We start from the raw sequence: 12,913 nt of genomic DNA, 5'->3' as shown, positions 1-12,913 counted from the left end.
GCACTGTGATGTTTCCTCTTGTGTCGCACCAGCAGCTGGCGGTCTGGTGTGGAATACTGGCACAGCTGACAAGGGAATGACTCTCCAGTGTGATGACGCCATGAATGAAGGTCTAAGCTCTTCTTCTGGATGCTGAAGTGAAATGCAGAGCCTCATTGTTAGTTACAGATGTAGTATGAAACAAGTGTAGCCTGTCAACTTTATGACAGACGAATGCAGGTACCTGCTGTAAGGACAGTACTGGCAGCAGTAAGGCTTTTCTTGAGTGTGTGTCCTTAAGTGTCGGCGCAGAGAGCTTCTGTCAATAGAAGCATAGGAGCACTGCGAACACTTGTATGGCTTCTCACCTAAAGCAAGAAGAAAAACACATCACTGGAATTCTCACACTCAGGCAGTGCAATGTCATGGCAACTTTTCCATGAGAACCAGTCTTTTGAAAGGACTTCCACTAAGCTCTAAATCTCTGCATGTCACCATGAGTCGTCTACATTTCTAATTAAAGTACCATGGGAAAGTCATTTATTGGCTCGGCTCTGATCATAATTTCTGTTTAGTGACCAGGGCTAATAAAGGCAGGGGACAAGATGTGTCACTGTAATTCCAAAACAATGATCTATTGCCCCTGTACCAAATACGTATACATAAAAAAGAATGTTTGATATTAAAAGAAGATATGTGTTGTAACTGCACCTGTGTGGACACGGAGGTGCTGTATGAGCGAGGCTTTGAGACGAGCGCAGTAATGGCAGTGGGGGCATTTAAATGGCTTATCTCCTTGATGAATGCCCATGTGACGGCGCATTGTCATTTTGGTAGAAAACTTCCTGTACAGAGATAAAGATAAATTATAGAAAACTGACATTCAACGGTTATCTCAAAGGAAAAAGAAAGTTATATGGAATATAAAGGACATTTTTTATTTATCCAGACAGATACTACGTAAATCACTTCAGTGCATTTCCACTATAAGAATATTATACACTACAGTTCAAAAGTTTGGGGTTAGTAAGATTTTTTTTTTCGAAAGAAATTAATACTTTTATTCAGCAAGGACATTGGTCAAAAATTCAGCAACGGCAACTGACACTGAAGAGTGGATAAATTCAGTTTTGCATCACAGGAATAAATTACATTTTATAAAACATTAAAACAGAATGTTTTTTTTTTTTTATAATCGAAGCCTTGGTGAGCATAAGAGACTTCTTTCAAAAACATTTTAAAAATCAAACAGACCCCAAACTTTTGAACTGTACTTACTATAAAATACAACCATGTTAAGATGCAACACATCAATAGCAGTTTGGTTAAGATCATTTCCATCTAATGTGGAATGAAATCAACAAGGAATGAAATCATTCTCATACTTGTCACAGAGGCTGCAGCAAAACTCTTTCCATCTAGAAACAGTGAGTCCAACAGATGTGTCACTCTTCAGGTGTCCCACTCTGTCCTTTCCTCTTTCACTGCTTTTTTCCCTAGCCACAACCCTGTTTTTCACCCTGTTCTTCCTAACCTGGGACCACGACTCTGGCTTCATCCTTCTCAAGCATTCTGGGTACTTGGTGGATGTGTCAAGTTGCTGGTTTTCTCTGCGTACAGACAAAGATGTCATCATTCAACAGTGGCTTTTAAGCAGAGTAACAGAGTCAACCATTTCACCATATTCTCTTTAAGGCAGTGGCTTTTTTGACTCCAACAATATTTAAATACATTTTTAAACTGTGGACACACTCAGTTTCTGTAAATTATATTTCCCCCTAGTGAGATCCCCCTCCCCCAGTTGAGAACCAATGCTTTACAGCATTTTGAATTAAATGACAAAAAAATTAACATGAATGAAAACATTTGATACTTACCTACTGTGAGCAACCTGTTTCTTTTGACTTGTATCAAGCTGTTTGTGTTGTGTATGAATATGCTTCAGGGTCTTCTTCCATGACTTCTCTAAAAGAGAAATATAAAAGAGAAATAAAAAATAATAAGAGAAATATAAAAAACTGCAAAAATAGAGGTAAAGCAAAATTCAAAACAAATAAAGCAAGCCAAAGAAAGAAAAAAAAATGCTATGAAATATTTGAAACTATTAAACAGTTAGTTTTTTACTTATCAAATCTTGAATTAAAAAAAATATCTAACAACTTTTGGGTCTAGACAAATATTAAAAACACACTAAAAGCAACAACACTGCTATAAACTTAGCACTTTGTTTTAAGGTGTCCTTGTTACACGTTACATGTACTTACTATTATAACAGCAATTAATTATGCATAATTACATGCAGGTAACCCAAAACCAAACCTTAATCCTAACCCTAACCATATAGTAAGTACATTTAGCTAATTAATATTACTCAGCACTTAAATGTATAATTACACTGTAACAAGGACACCTTAAAATAAAGTGTAACCAACTTATATAATGACTATGCTATGGAACACAAACTGAGTCTTAACTGGATATATCTAGACTGTCAATTCAGCAATGACATTTTTGATCTGACCATACACATATATTAACACAATACCTACGATTTCAAAACCTACAAGTATCAACCCTTTCAAGGTGTACAGTATATTCAAACCAGCAGCTTGTCACAACAAAACTCCCAATTACAACAAAGAAATTTAATTTAATAAGAAAAAAATGATCTGTACCTTTGAAATCACAGTGTAAACATTTAAATCCTCCTTGAAAATGACATTGTTGGTGTATCTCCCACTCCTTGTCTGAGTGACACCATTCCAGACACAGAGAACATTGCACCAGACCCCCAGACTCAGACTGACAGTGATGCCGCTGATTATGCCTTTCTTCATGTGCATCACGAGAGTCAGCTCTCCTAAATGTCCTGGGGCAAACACTACATTTATGCCGCTTTGAGCCTTTTCTTTTTCCATGTCCTCTCCAGTGTTGCTCCATATCAACCCAGTCTTCTGATTCCCAACCACAGCGAGGGCACCTAAAGGCTTGGTCTCCACAATGGCATTTCAGGTGCACCTGTAGCATGCTACGACTGGATACAACTGTCTGACAGAGGATGCAGGCCAATCTGCCGTCCTCCTCAGATGGCTTCTGCATTTCAGCATCCATGTTGGCATCTCCAGCATCCTGCTCACCTTCTGGATGGGACAGGCGTTTTGCTGAGGATGCAGCCTTAGGTTGACACTTAGTGCTTGAAATTCTGCATAACCCAAGAGTCATGAGATGAGCTGACTGGGCCATCTCTTCATCCTGGATTTCTGTACCCATTCCACTGTTTAAAGGAACGGCCAGATCTGTGTTATCATCCTCCAGCTGAAACACAGGTTCCTCCTCGCTGTCCCCATCATGCCTATCCTCCTCAAAGAGTGTGCTTACCTTCATAAAACCAACATTTACAGTTACATTTTTTCACATTTCAAACTAAATAAATGAGATTGTTCACGCAAAATGAAAATTATGTCATCATTTACTCACTCTCATGTTGTTTCAAATATATTTTGAAGAATGCTGGTAACCAAACAGTTTTTGATTGGACAAAAAATACAATGGATGTCAATGGGAACCAAAACTGTTTGGTTACCAACATTCTTCAAAATAGTGTATGTTCCACAGAAGAAAGTCAGTCATGCAGATTTGAAACAACATGAGGGTGAGGGTGCACTATCCTTTTAACATTGCAGGAATCTTTATAGTCACCTCACAAGTTTGTGCCACATGCAAATTGCCATCAGAGTTGGAGCCCAGGCCAATGTCACATGACCGTGGGCTGATGTTTTGAAACATGCCGTACATTGGGAGGAGGAAAGACATGCGCTCCATGTCCATCTGATCCTCGTTGCTTTTTGAGCCAGAATGGAGATCACTCTCTAGGTCGTATGGAGAGCTGTTGTGGTCGACCTCCTCTTCATCATCAACCCTCATTCCTACACCCAAACACTCTTCATCCTCTTTCTCCAGACATGGCAGATGGGGACACGGGGACACTGGATCATGTCTTTTCAAGACATGATGGCTAATCTTGGCTTTTTGGCTGCTGGTAAACTGACAGACTCTACATCGGTATACTTCAACTAAGAAAGCTTCCACTAAAGTGGACACATGAGCTTCGATGCCCTCGGCTGAGCTGCAGTAGAGACTGGAAATGACATTTTCTTCTGAAAGTCGAAGGGTTACTGGTTGAACGTCTTGGTATGTATCTTTAAATCCACCCATTCTTGGAAACAGTGGAGAAGGAGAATAGTTCAGTTAGAGAGTGATTAGACAGTCTTGTAAATTATCTGGTGTATGAAACATTCAGTGTTTTGCACTTCAACAAGGCTATTGGGGATTGGATATATTCATAGCTAATTAATTAAGTAGATTTATTGTACAGCCTGTTATTGCACAACACTCTGAAGCACAATGATAATGTCAGACGTACAGACTGTAGAATGTGGTCAATCACAACAACATATAGACTACTAGTTACCTACTAGCCCTACTAGCATCTTAAACACAAACGTCATCCAATATTTCAGTAAGCAAGCTATATTTGTGAATTATCGTTCACAGTTTAACATAATATATTTGTTTGTGTGTGCGTGTGTGTGTGTGTATGTGTGTAAATTATGTGCGTACCTGCATCAAACGGCGTTGTATCTTTAAATTACTTAGCTTGTGTTGCAGACGTAAACGTGCGATTTAGGGACCACTGCGTAATTACCCTACACACATACAGCGTAAAATGTGCCATTTGCTACATATTTCTCTGTATTGACAAACCTAAACACTATTCTCATGAACAAACAAAATATTTGACTGGTTTAAACTAAGTGTATGGGCAAAAATAGGGAACAATAAATTTATGACGACTGTTCGTAGCCACGTAATTTTTAAGATCCCTGCCTTCATGTTCGTTCTTCTGCGTTTCTGCGCATGCGTGGTTTGTTAGAGGTTCAAACGATTGATTCAACGATTCAGTCAATTTGTTCTAAATTTCCACTGTACAATAATGTATACTGAGAAGGAAATTATAATAACATTTTAAATTGATATTTGGAGGACAGTTTGATTGCTTATTTTTAAGTTAGTACTGGTTAGCCTGACTGAATTGTGAATCGACTCTCTTTGTCAATCGACTCAGCAGGAATAATCAAGATGGCGAACATGGACGTGTTAGCCAAAACAATAGCAAAGGATTATGTGTAAGTAACACCTTTACATACTTTATATTGCATCATTTTGGTATTTAAATATATAAATATAGGTTACGTGTATTGAAAAAGAAAACGTTTCCGTACAACTTTTTTATCAAGTAGTTTTCTGTCAGTATCAGTTAACGCACTTCTCTGTCTCGGCGGTCAACATAAACCAGCTGTATGTTTTGTTTTTATTTTGTATATACTTTAAACCAACAACAATGGAACATACGTCTTGAATACCTTGTAACTCTGGTCATTTATCAAAACCAGACTATCTTGGTTGTTCTCTTTGGAAAGTATATTAATATTATTTTACTGTAATTTACTCTTTTCCAGAGATGATGTGGAGAGCTCTGACAGTGTGGATGAAAGTGAATATGTACCTGGTGAAGATGGAGCTAGAAAAGCAGATAACATGGACATTGCCAGGGTGGAAAGACACAAGAGAAGAAAACACAAACATCGGAGCAAGCACAGAAAACATAAATGTCCCTCACCAGATGACAGGGACCACAAGTACAAACGCAAACATAAGCGGAAACACAGAGACTCACTCCGGGATGATCAAGACTGTTCTGCTGGCTATGAAGGTGCAGTCATCTCTCCAAAGCGATCCAGACTTGATGACCTTGCTGCTCTGGAGTATCTGGAGAAACAAAAGGCCATGATTCAAGCAGAGCTTGATAATGAGCTGATGGAAGGGGCTGTGCAATCAGGTATGGGACTGATATTACAGGGTTATAACTCCGATTCAGAGGAGGATGAGATCCAGCAAGCTGTGCGAAATGGTGAGCAGAGAGAAGATTTTGATGAGCAAGTAATAGCGGTGGGACATGCTGGAAGATCTCGACAGGATTACATAGATGATGAAAAAATTGATCCCTGGCTGGAAGACAGAAGCACGTCTGACGAGATGGCAGTTCGGGCCCATAAATCAGAAAAAAGAGTTAGTAAGAATGGGTTAGATGTTAACATCAGTGAGAAACCTAGTGGTCCCATCCAAGCAAGGGAGCGGAGACGATCCCGAAGCAATGAGAGATCCATAGACAGTGGTCAGAGGTCTAAATCTCCTGTGAAGTCCAAGGGATTGCCATCAAGCAACAGAAAATCAACTACACGGCCTGAAGAGCAAATTGAAGACCACAGATCCTCAGAAAGAAGGAGCAAGTCTAGGTCTAAAGAAAGAAACATAAGCTTGCCAGAATCTGACAGAGAGAGAGACAAAAAATCAGTGAAAGCACCCTCAAAAGAAGCATCATCTGGAAAAGAGAATCAATCTCCTAGCAGAAAACAAGGTCCAGAACAGCACAGTCTGTCTGTTCGGCCTAGGGGCCACCGCTCACCTGAACGCTTCCCTGTTGTTCAGAGCACAGACAGGGCATCCAGACAGGACAGATCTTCATGTCACAACAGATCCCCTCCAAGGAGAGGCCCATCTCAGTCTTTTGAGAGGAGACGGAGAGAAGAAGAACGGCAGAGATTCTCCAATGACAGGTTCTAGCTCTGTTTGTTTGCATTTTTGATAAGATATTATTACTGATATTGTTCTTATGAACGTTCCTTGTTGTTACCCAAAATTAAACTTCTTTTAAACTCACTTTCATATTGTTTTGTTATACTCACAGGATGCGATCTCGTGATGCCACAGAGGGCCATAGAGAGGAGAGTCCCTCTCTGAACTCCAGACGAAGGTTAAACCACTCCCCTGTCAGACGAAGGTCCTGTTCTCCCAGGAGACGAACCAGCAGGTCTCCTCTCACACACAGGTGACTGTGGTGTGTGCTAGCATTTTTAAAATGTGCAACTCCTCATTTAGAGGATACAGTACAACTATTCAATAAGCTTCAATGAGCTAAAAGTAAATGCACAATGAATAATTCATAAATTTGTATCTATTTTACACATCCTCTGTAAAAAACTGCGGTAAAAGGATTTGGTTTGCTGTCCTTGAACGAGGGGCTTTAATGGAATTTTAATGACAAGGGGCATCACATTTACATCTGAATGCTAATTTACTTATTATAACATCTCTCAGTAGAATTAAAACGGCATTAATATTGTGTAGATCTAGGGAGCATGGCAGGATGGAGCGCAGACTGCAGGTGCGTTCGGGATCACAGGAAAGGAGGAAGAGAAGGAGCAGGGAAAGAGAGGACATGTTTAAGGGCAGTCTGTCTGAAGGAATGAAGCCTGAACAGGAGGACTCAGATGATGAAGTGTGAGTATTAATGATTATAATGAAAATGCTTTTATGTTGCTGATCATATTTGGACTAAATCATGAATACTAATCGGTGTCTAGGCTGGATGATTATGACGTTGATGAAGAGGACGAGGAGGCTTTGATAGAGCAGAGGAGACTTCAGCGCTTGGCCATCATTCAGGTTAGAACATTTTTATCTATTGTGTGGCTTATACTTTGTTTTACACTAATGTAATGTACACTAAAGATTGAGATAAATAAGATTTTTTTGAGGAAGAAATGAATACTTTTATTCAGCAAGGATACATTAAAATGATCAAAAGTGACAGTAAAGACATAATGTTACAAAAGATTTCTATTTCAAGAAATGCTCTACTTTTAAACATTCTATTAATCAATTAATTATAAATAAAAATGTATCACAGTTTCAACAAAACATATTAAGCATCACCACTGTTTTGTTATATGTTTCCAACCCCCAGACTTTTGAACGGTAGCGTATGTAATGTGATTGTATTTGTAATGTGTCCTGTACAGAAATATAAGCCAGTAAATGAGGACAGTAACATATCAGGACTCTCGGATCATGGCAGTCCTCAGAGTATCACTCAAAGCAGATCGCCTTCACCTGATGACATTCTCGAGCGTGTGGCTGCTGATGTCAAAGCCTACGAGCAAGAGAACCTGGACACGTTTGAGGATAATGTGAAGGCCAAGCATAGTCTTTTTTCTCAAGAAAAAAATGGTATGTCATCTGCAAAATCTTTGAATTAAAAGTGAACTTTCCACATTAAAAAGTTTTACAAATTAAGTTTAACAATCATGTTTAAAATGATGTACACATACATCAGATAAACGGATATATTGTACAAAAGGTGGTCCCCGCTCATTTTGAGATCGCATGACCAGTGAGTGCTCACGACTACTCATATAGGTATGGATTAAAAATCCTACTGATTCATATGCAGTGATCATAAAATTTTGAATTATTTTTGCTGCCCAATAATCTATTTAAAAATTGTACATTTTCGCAATTTGTTAGTTTATAATATTTATAATAAATACCTACACATAGGATATTTCTGTGACAGCACTAGTAACTAATAACATTTGCTTGATGCTACATCCATGCCAACAGGTGTCAGTATAAAATCTAAGATGGCTCTCATATCAGTTATTTAGGAAGACAAAAAGAAAGAGTCATTGAAATTAGAGACATGAAACATTTACTCTGATGTTATGTAAGGTCTGATACATTATCAGCAAGTCTACGTTCCTTTCATTGCATCATTGTTCTTTTTCTTTAGGTGGTAATCTGAAAAAGCCACCAGCGCCTGATATGTTCACAGAGTCAGATGACATGTTCACTGCTTACTTTGACGTGAGTAGCCAAGTTCCTGCTTTCCATTGCATAGGTCAATGGCTTTGCAAGCTCCAGAATTTGATTGAATTTGTCCATGTAAGGGGATCTCTACAGGTAGAGTTGCATAGTCCTGTGCAAGCTGTTGTTTCTCTGCTGGAAACTTTGTTGAAAGCTTTTTTCCCCAAGTATGTAATCTGACTCTGGTGCTCACTGGATCTCGAGGCCCCTCAGACTTTGAAATGGTCTCTTACGGTGTCAGTCACTCGTTCATGAATGAAAATTTTAATCAACTCACTGAATTCAATCATGTTGACAGTGACAAATCCACATCTAATCTCTCTCCGCAGAGTGCCAGCTTACGGGCCACAGGCATTGGCAAGGACTTTAAGGAGAACCCAAGTCTCAGAGATAACTGGACAGATGCAGAGGGCTATTACCGTAAGTTGTTGTCTTGAAGCAAATGCTGTATTTCAATCTGTAGAATCCAAAACTTGTTTATAAGATTGAAAAATATCTAGGTTCTCGTGTTAAAGAGGACATCAAAAACATGATTGTTCTTTTAATGTATTCAGGTGTGAACATTGGCGAGGTGTTGGACAAACGGTACGGGGTGTACGGCTACACTGGACAGGGTGTCTTCAGTAATGTGATCCGAGCCAGAGACTTGGCCCGAGCCAATCAGGAAGTGGCGGTGAAAATAATCCGCAACAATGAGATGATGTAAGACACTTCCCTTAAAAGCTGAATGCTTAGCCTTTAAACACTTCTGTCTGGTACAGTTGGATTTCTTATCAAACCACAATGTGTGTTGGCTAAGTCCACAGTTTTAATGTTCTCAATAAATTGTGTCATAGGGATTTATTTGGACAGGAACTGAGATTTAGATTAGGTGTAGATGTGGTCTTAACGTGACAGACAGCCACATGTTTTGTCCCACAGGCAAAAGACAGGCCTCAAAGAGCTGGAGTTTCTGAAGAAACTGAATGATGCAGATGCAGATGATAAGTTCCACTGTTTACAGCTCTTTAGACACTTTTATCACAAGCAGCATCTGTGTCTGGTGTTCGAACCACTCAGGTACATTACAGTCAACAGATTCACATGCATCAAAGCAGCTCGAGTTCTTCTCTTAAAGCAACTTTCTTGTTTTCTGGCTGTAGCATGAACCTGCGGGAGGTGTTGAGGAAGTATGGTAAGGACGTTGGGCTACACATCAAGGCTGTGCGTTCGTACAGCCAGCAGCTTTTCCTGGCCCTCAAACTCCTCAAACGCTGCAACATCCTGCATGCTGACATCAAACCCGACAACATTCTAGTGAGTCACAATTCTTGTAACATAAATATTGGACACTGACTTCCATCTCTCTCTTATAATATGAACGTATTTGATACGCTGTAGGTGAACGAATCCAAGACCATCCTCAAGTTGTGCGACTTTGGCTCAGCATCACATGTGGCTGACAATGACATAACACCATATCTGGTCAGCCGCTTCTACAGGGCACCTGAGATCAGTAAGTAAAAACATAAATTAAATTAAACCATCTTAGTTACCTGAAAATAAAGAGTTTTAATAAATGCATCTGAACTTGGGCAATGCTTGTTTTTAAGCTTAAAGAGTTTTTCTTCCTCTTATTTGTAGTCATCGGAAAGTCATATGATTACGGAATCGATATGTGGTCTGTTGGCTGCACTCTCTATGAACTATACACAGGAAAAATCCTTTTCCCCGGAAAGACAAATAACCACATGCTAAAACTTGCCATGGACCTGAAAGGAAAATTGCCTAATAAAGTAAGAATTCATCAGATATTACAAATTAGAACAAAATATTAAAAAAAAAATAGACAAAATATTTTTTTTATATTCACAGATGATCAGGAAGGGTCTGTTCAAGGACCAGCACTTTGACCAAAACTCTAACTTTTTGTATACAGAGATCGACAAGGTCACTGAGAGGGTAAGTGTAAGGGCTGCATGATTTGGGGGAAAAAATTATCTGTTTGTAATATTACTGATTAAAAAAAAAAATAAAAAAAAAAATTCTGAGTTTTTCAAGCGGCAACCTCCCGCTCTCAAGGAAGTGACTTAAACTGTAATTCGTCAACTGGCCACTAGAGGCTGGCTGCAAAAGGGAGTCAATCCCATAGACTCCCCATGGCGTAGCATCAGCAAACAGCTCCCGCCTTTTTGCCCATTTTCGATTATCTGGGAGTGACGCGCTGCCAAGATGGCGACGGCCGCCTTTGAGCTTCAAAAACGCTCTTCGGAAACCTACGAGTGACGTCACAGACACTACATCCATGTTTTTATACAGTCTATGGAGTTTTTCCAGGTTTGCTGTGCTTATTTATAGGACTGCACAGTTTGGCCAAAAATTTTTATATATCAGCATGATTATATGTTTATTAGTTAGCTAATTAGCTGCCCACAATTTGAAATTTGTCTTTTGGCTTCATTATATAATAATAATAATGCTATTACTAAATAAAAATGTTATTACTAAAGTGTTTTTACTAAATAATAGTGTTATTATGAAATAAAAATATTAATATAAAGATAAATATCACTATTGCAATTTTACTGTAAAATAAAAAAATAACTTTTATAAAGAATATCTCTTTGGTTTTGAGACTTTAGTGTTTGCAACTTTACATATCTTCTTTATGCACCAAGAGCTTGTAACACTCCAAAGAGAAAGGAAAAATTGAAATCGCATCATATGACCCCTTTAAGAAAAAGAATACAATAAAAATTTTATTTTACAGTACAACTGTACTGTAAAATAAAATAAAGTACAACTGTAGACGCCAGGTTGCGCTCTCACTCTTACATCTAAGGGAGGACAGTTGTACTGTACCCCAAGTGAAAACCACTGATTTTGCAACTCTGCCAAGCCATTTTGTGATTTTCTTTTTCTTTTTTTCCAATTAATCATGCAGCCCTACTTTTATAACTATGAAAAATATCTGTATAGATTATTTCAGACTACTTAAAGACATTTTTTATTCGACTTTTGACCTTTTTCTTATTCTTCCTCTCTACACCTATGTCTCTTTCTCTGCAGGAAAAGGTCAATGTCATGAGTACCATTAACCCAACTAAGGACCTGTCGATGGACATGGTGGGTCGCCAGGCGCTACCAGAGGACCAGCGAAAGAAGGTTGTTCAGCTCAAAGATCTGTTGGACCAGATTCTGGTGCTGGATCCTGCCAAGCGGATCACCATCAACCAGGCATTACAGCATCCTTTTATCCAGGAGAGGATATGATCAGCAGCATATCTCAGAGATTTATGATGGTTTTGTATCTGCAGATATGACTCCGACAACAAAAGACGTTTGCATATTTTATTGCCATGCTGTTTTATTTGTAGTACATTTCAGAGCAGGACACAATCAAGATTTTCTTTATTTTATTATTATTGTTATTATTATTATTATTAGATAGGGTGACCATATGTCCTCTTTTTTGGACCTAAAAAAATGCGTCCGGCCGGGATTTCTAAATCGCCCAATATGTCCGGGATTCGGCTTTTACTTTCTACAGTCGCCATTCATCGTGTGCATTTTTGTATTAAAGCCCTGCGCGGGACTGTTTTCTTAATCCCCCTCCTGCTGAATTTCTTACCATTACTGCCTGCTCACGCAAACATTATAATATTGCATCGTAATTTTCGCGCATCAGGGAGCCGCTATCAGTATGCAGAGTATTTAAATCTCTTATGAATGAGCGCTCGCTGTTTACTTCCACTTTCGATTTGTCGATCACGCGCACTCTGTGTAAAGGAAGCACATCTTATAAGATCAGACATCTGTCAGTCTGCTGAGCAGCAAATCCTTCAGCATCTGTCAGTCATCTCTCCTTACTGTCTGGACCCATGATCAGTTAAATCTGATGGATGCAGGGTTGCCAAGTCCGCGTTTTTTCCCCATGGAATTGGGCTACTGTTGCCATATTGATTTCCTCTGTGGGTTAAAGGTTTGAAATAATGCATAAATTACATTTGACTGAAATGCTTGTAACATTGAAACATTTTGCATTCTACCCATGATAAACTGTGGTAGATGTTAAGTTTTGTGAAGGATTGCCACTGGTAAGAAGCCTTTTAGCTTTATGATCAATCTGCATAACAGTGACTGTAAAATATGTATTTTAGGTATGGAAATGACATATTTTGAGTTTGGA

At 38.9% G+C, this 12,913-nt stretch overlaps 2 protein-coding genes across 2 annotated transcripts in view; one reads left to right on the top strand and one right to left on the bottom strand.

Annotated features, from left to right (window-relative positions):
- LOC107730804 (zinc finger protein 600-like) overlaps positions 1 to 4,822 on the bottom strand; it is a 6,802-nt gene extending 1,980 nt beyond the window's left edge. The window contains exons 1-7 of the mRNA XM_016541744.1: positions 4,600 to 4,822; positions 3,679 to 4,195; positions 2,655 to 3,357; positions 1,857 to 1,944; positions 1,365 to 1,589; positions 691 to 824; positions 224 to 347 (exon numbers count right to left, since the gene is read on the bottom strand). Of these exons, the coding sequence (XP_016397230.1) occupies positions 224 to 347; positions 691 to 824; positions 1,365 to 1,589; positions 1,857 to 1,944; positions 2,655 to 3,357; positions 3,679 to 4,194 (1,790 nt within the window). The 5' untranslated portion in view covers position 4,195; positions 4,600 to 4,822. The remainder of the gene's footprint in view (positions 1 to 223; positions 348 to 690; positions 825 to 1,364; positions 1,590 to 1,856; positions 1,945 to 2,654; positions 3,358 to 3,678; positions 4,196 to 4,599) is intronic.
- An 87-nt stretch (positions 4,823 to 4,909) lies between these two features.
- LOC107730794 (serine/threonine-protein kinase PRP4 homolog) lies at positions 4,910 to 12,187 on the top strand. Its single transcript, XM_016541736.1, has 15 exons — positions 4,910 to 5,165; positions 5,499 to 6,656; positions 6,788 to 6,928; positions 7,228 to 7,380; positions 7,464 to 7,545; positions 7,902 to 8,109; positions 8,672 to 8,745; positions 9,075 to 9,165; positions 9,300 to 9,447; positions 9,667 to 9,804; positions 9,888 to 10,041; positions 10,126 to 10,240; positions 10,369 to 10,520; positions 10,600 to 10,686; positions 11,794 to 12,187. Exons 1-15 carry the CDS (start codon positions 5,119 to 5,121, stop codon positions 11,995 to 11,997), a joined length of 2,952 nt encoding a protein of 983 aa, XP_016397222.1. The 5' UTR covers positions 4,910 to 5,118; the 3' UTR covers positions 11,998 to 12,187.
- The last annotated feature ends 726 nt before the right edge of the window (positions 12,188 to 12,913 follow it).

The sequence above is a fragment of the Sinocyclocheilus rhinocerous genome, unplaced genomic scaffold, assembly GCF_001515625.1.
Source record: "Sinocyclocheilus rhinocerous isolate Xijiao unplaced genomic scaffold, SAMN03320098_v1.1 scaffold2293, whole genome shotgun sequence".
NCBI classification, from domain to species: Eukaryota; Metazoa; Chordata; class Actinopteri; order Cypriniformes; family Cyprinidae; genus Sinocyclocheilus; species Sinocyclocheilus rhinocerous.
This window is presented reverse-complemented; position numbering and strand designations above follow the sequence as displayed.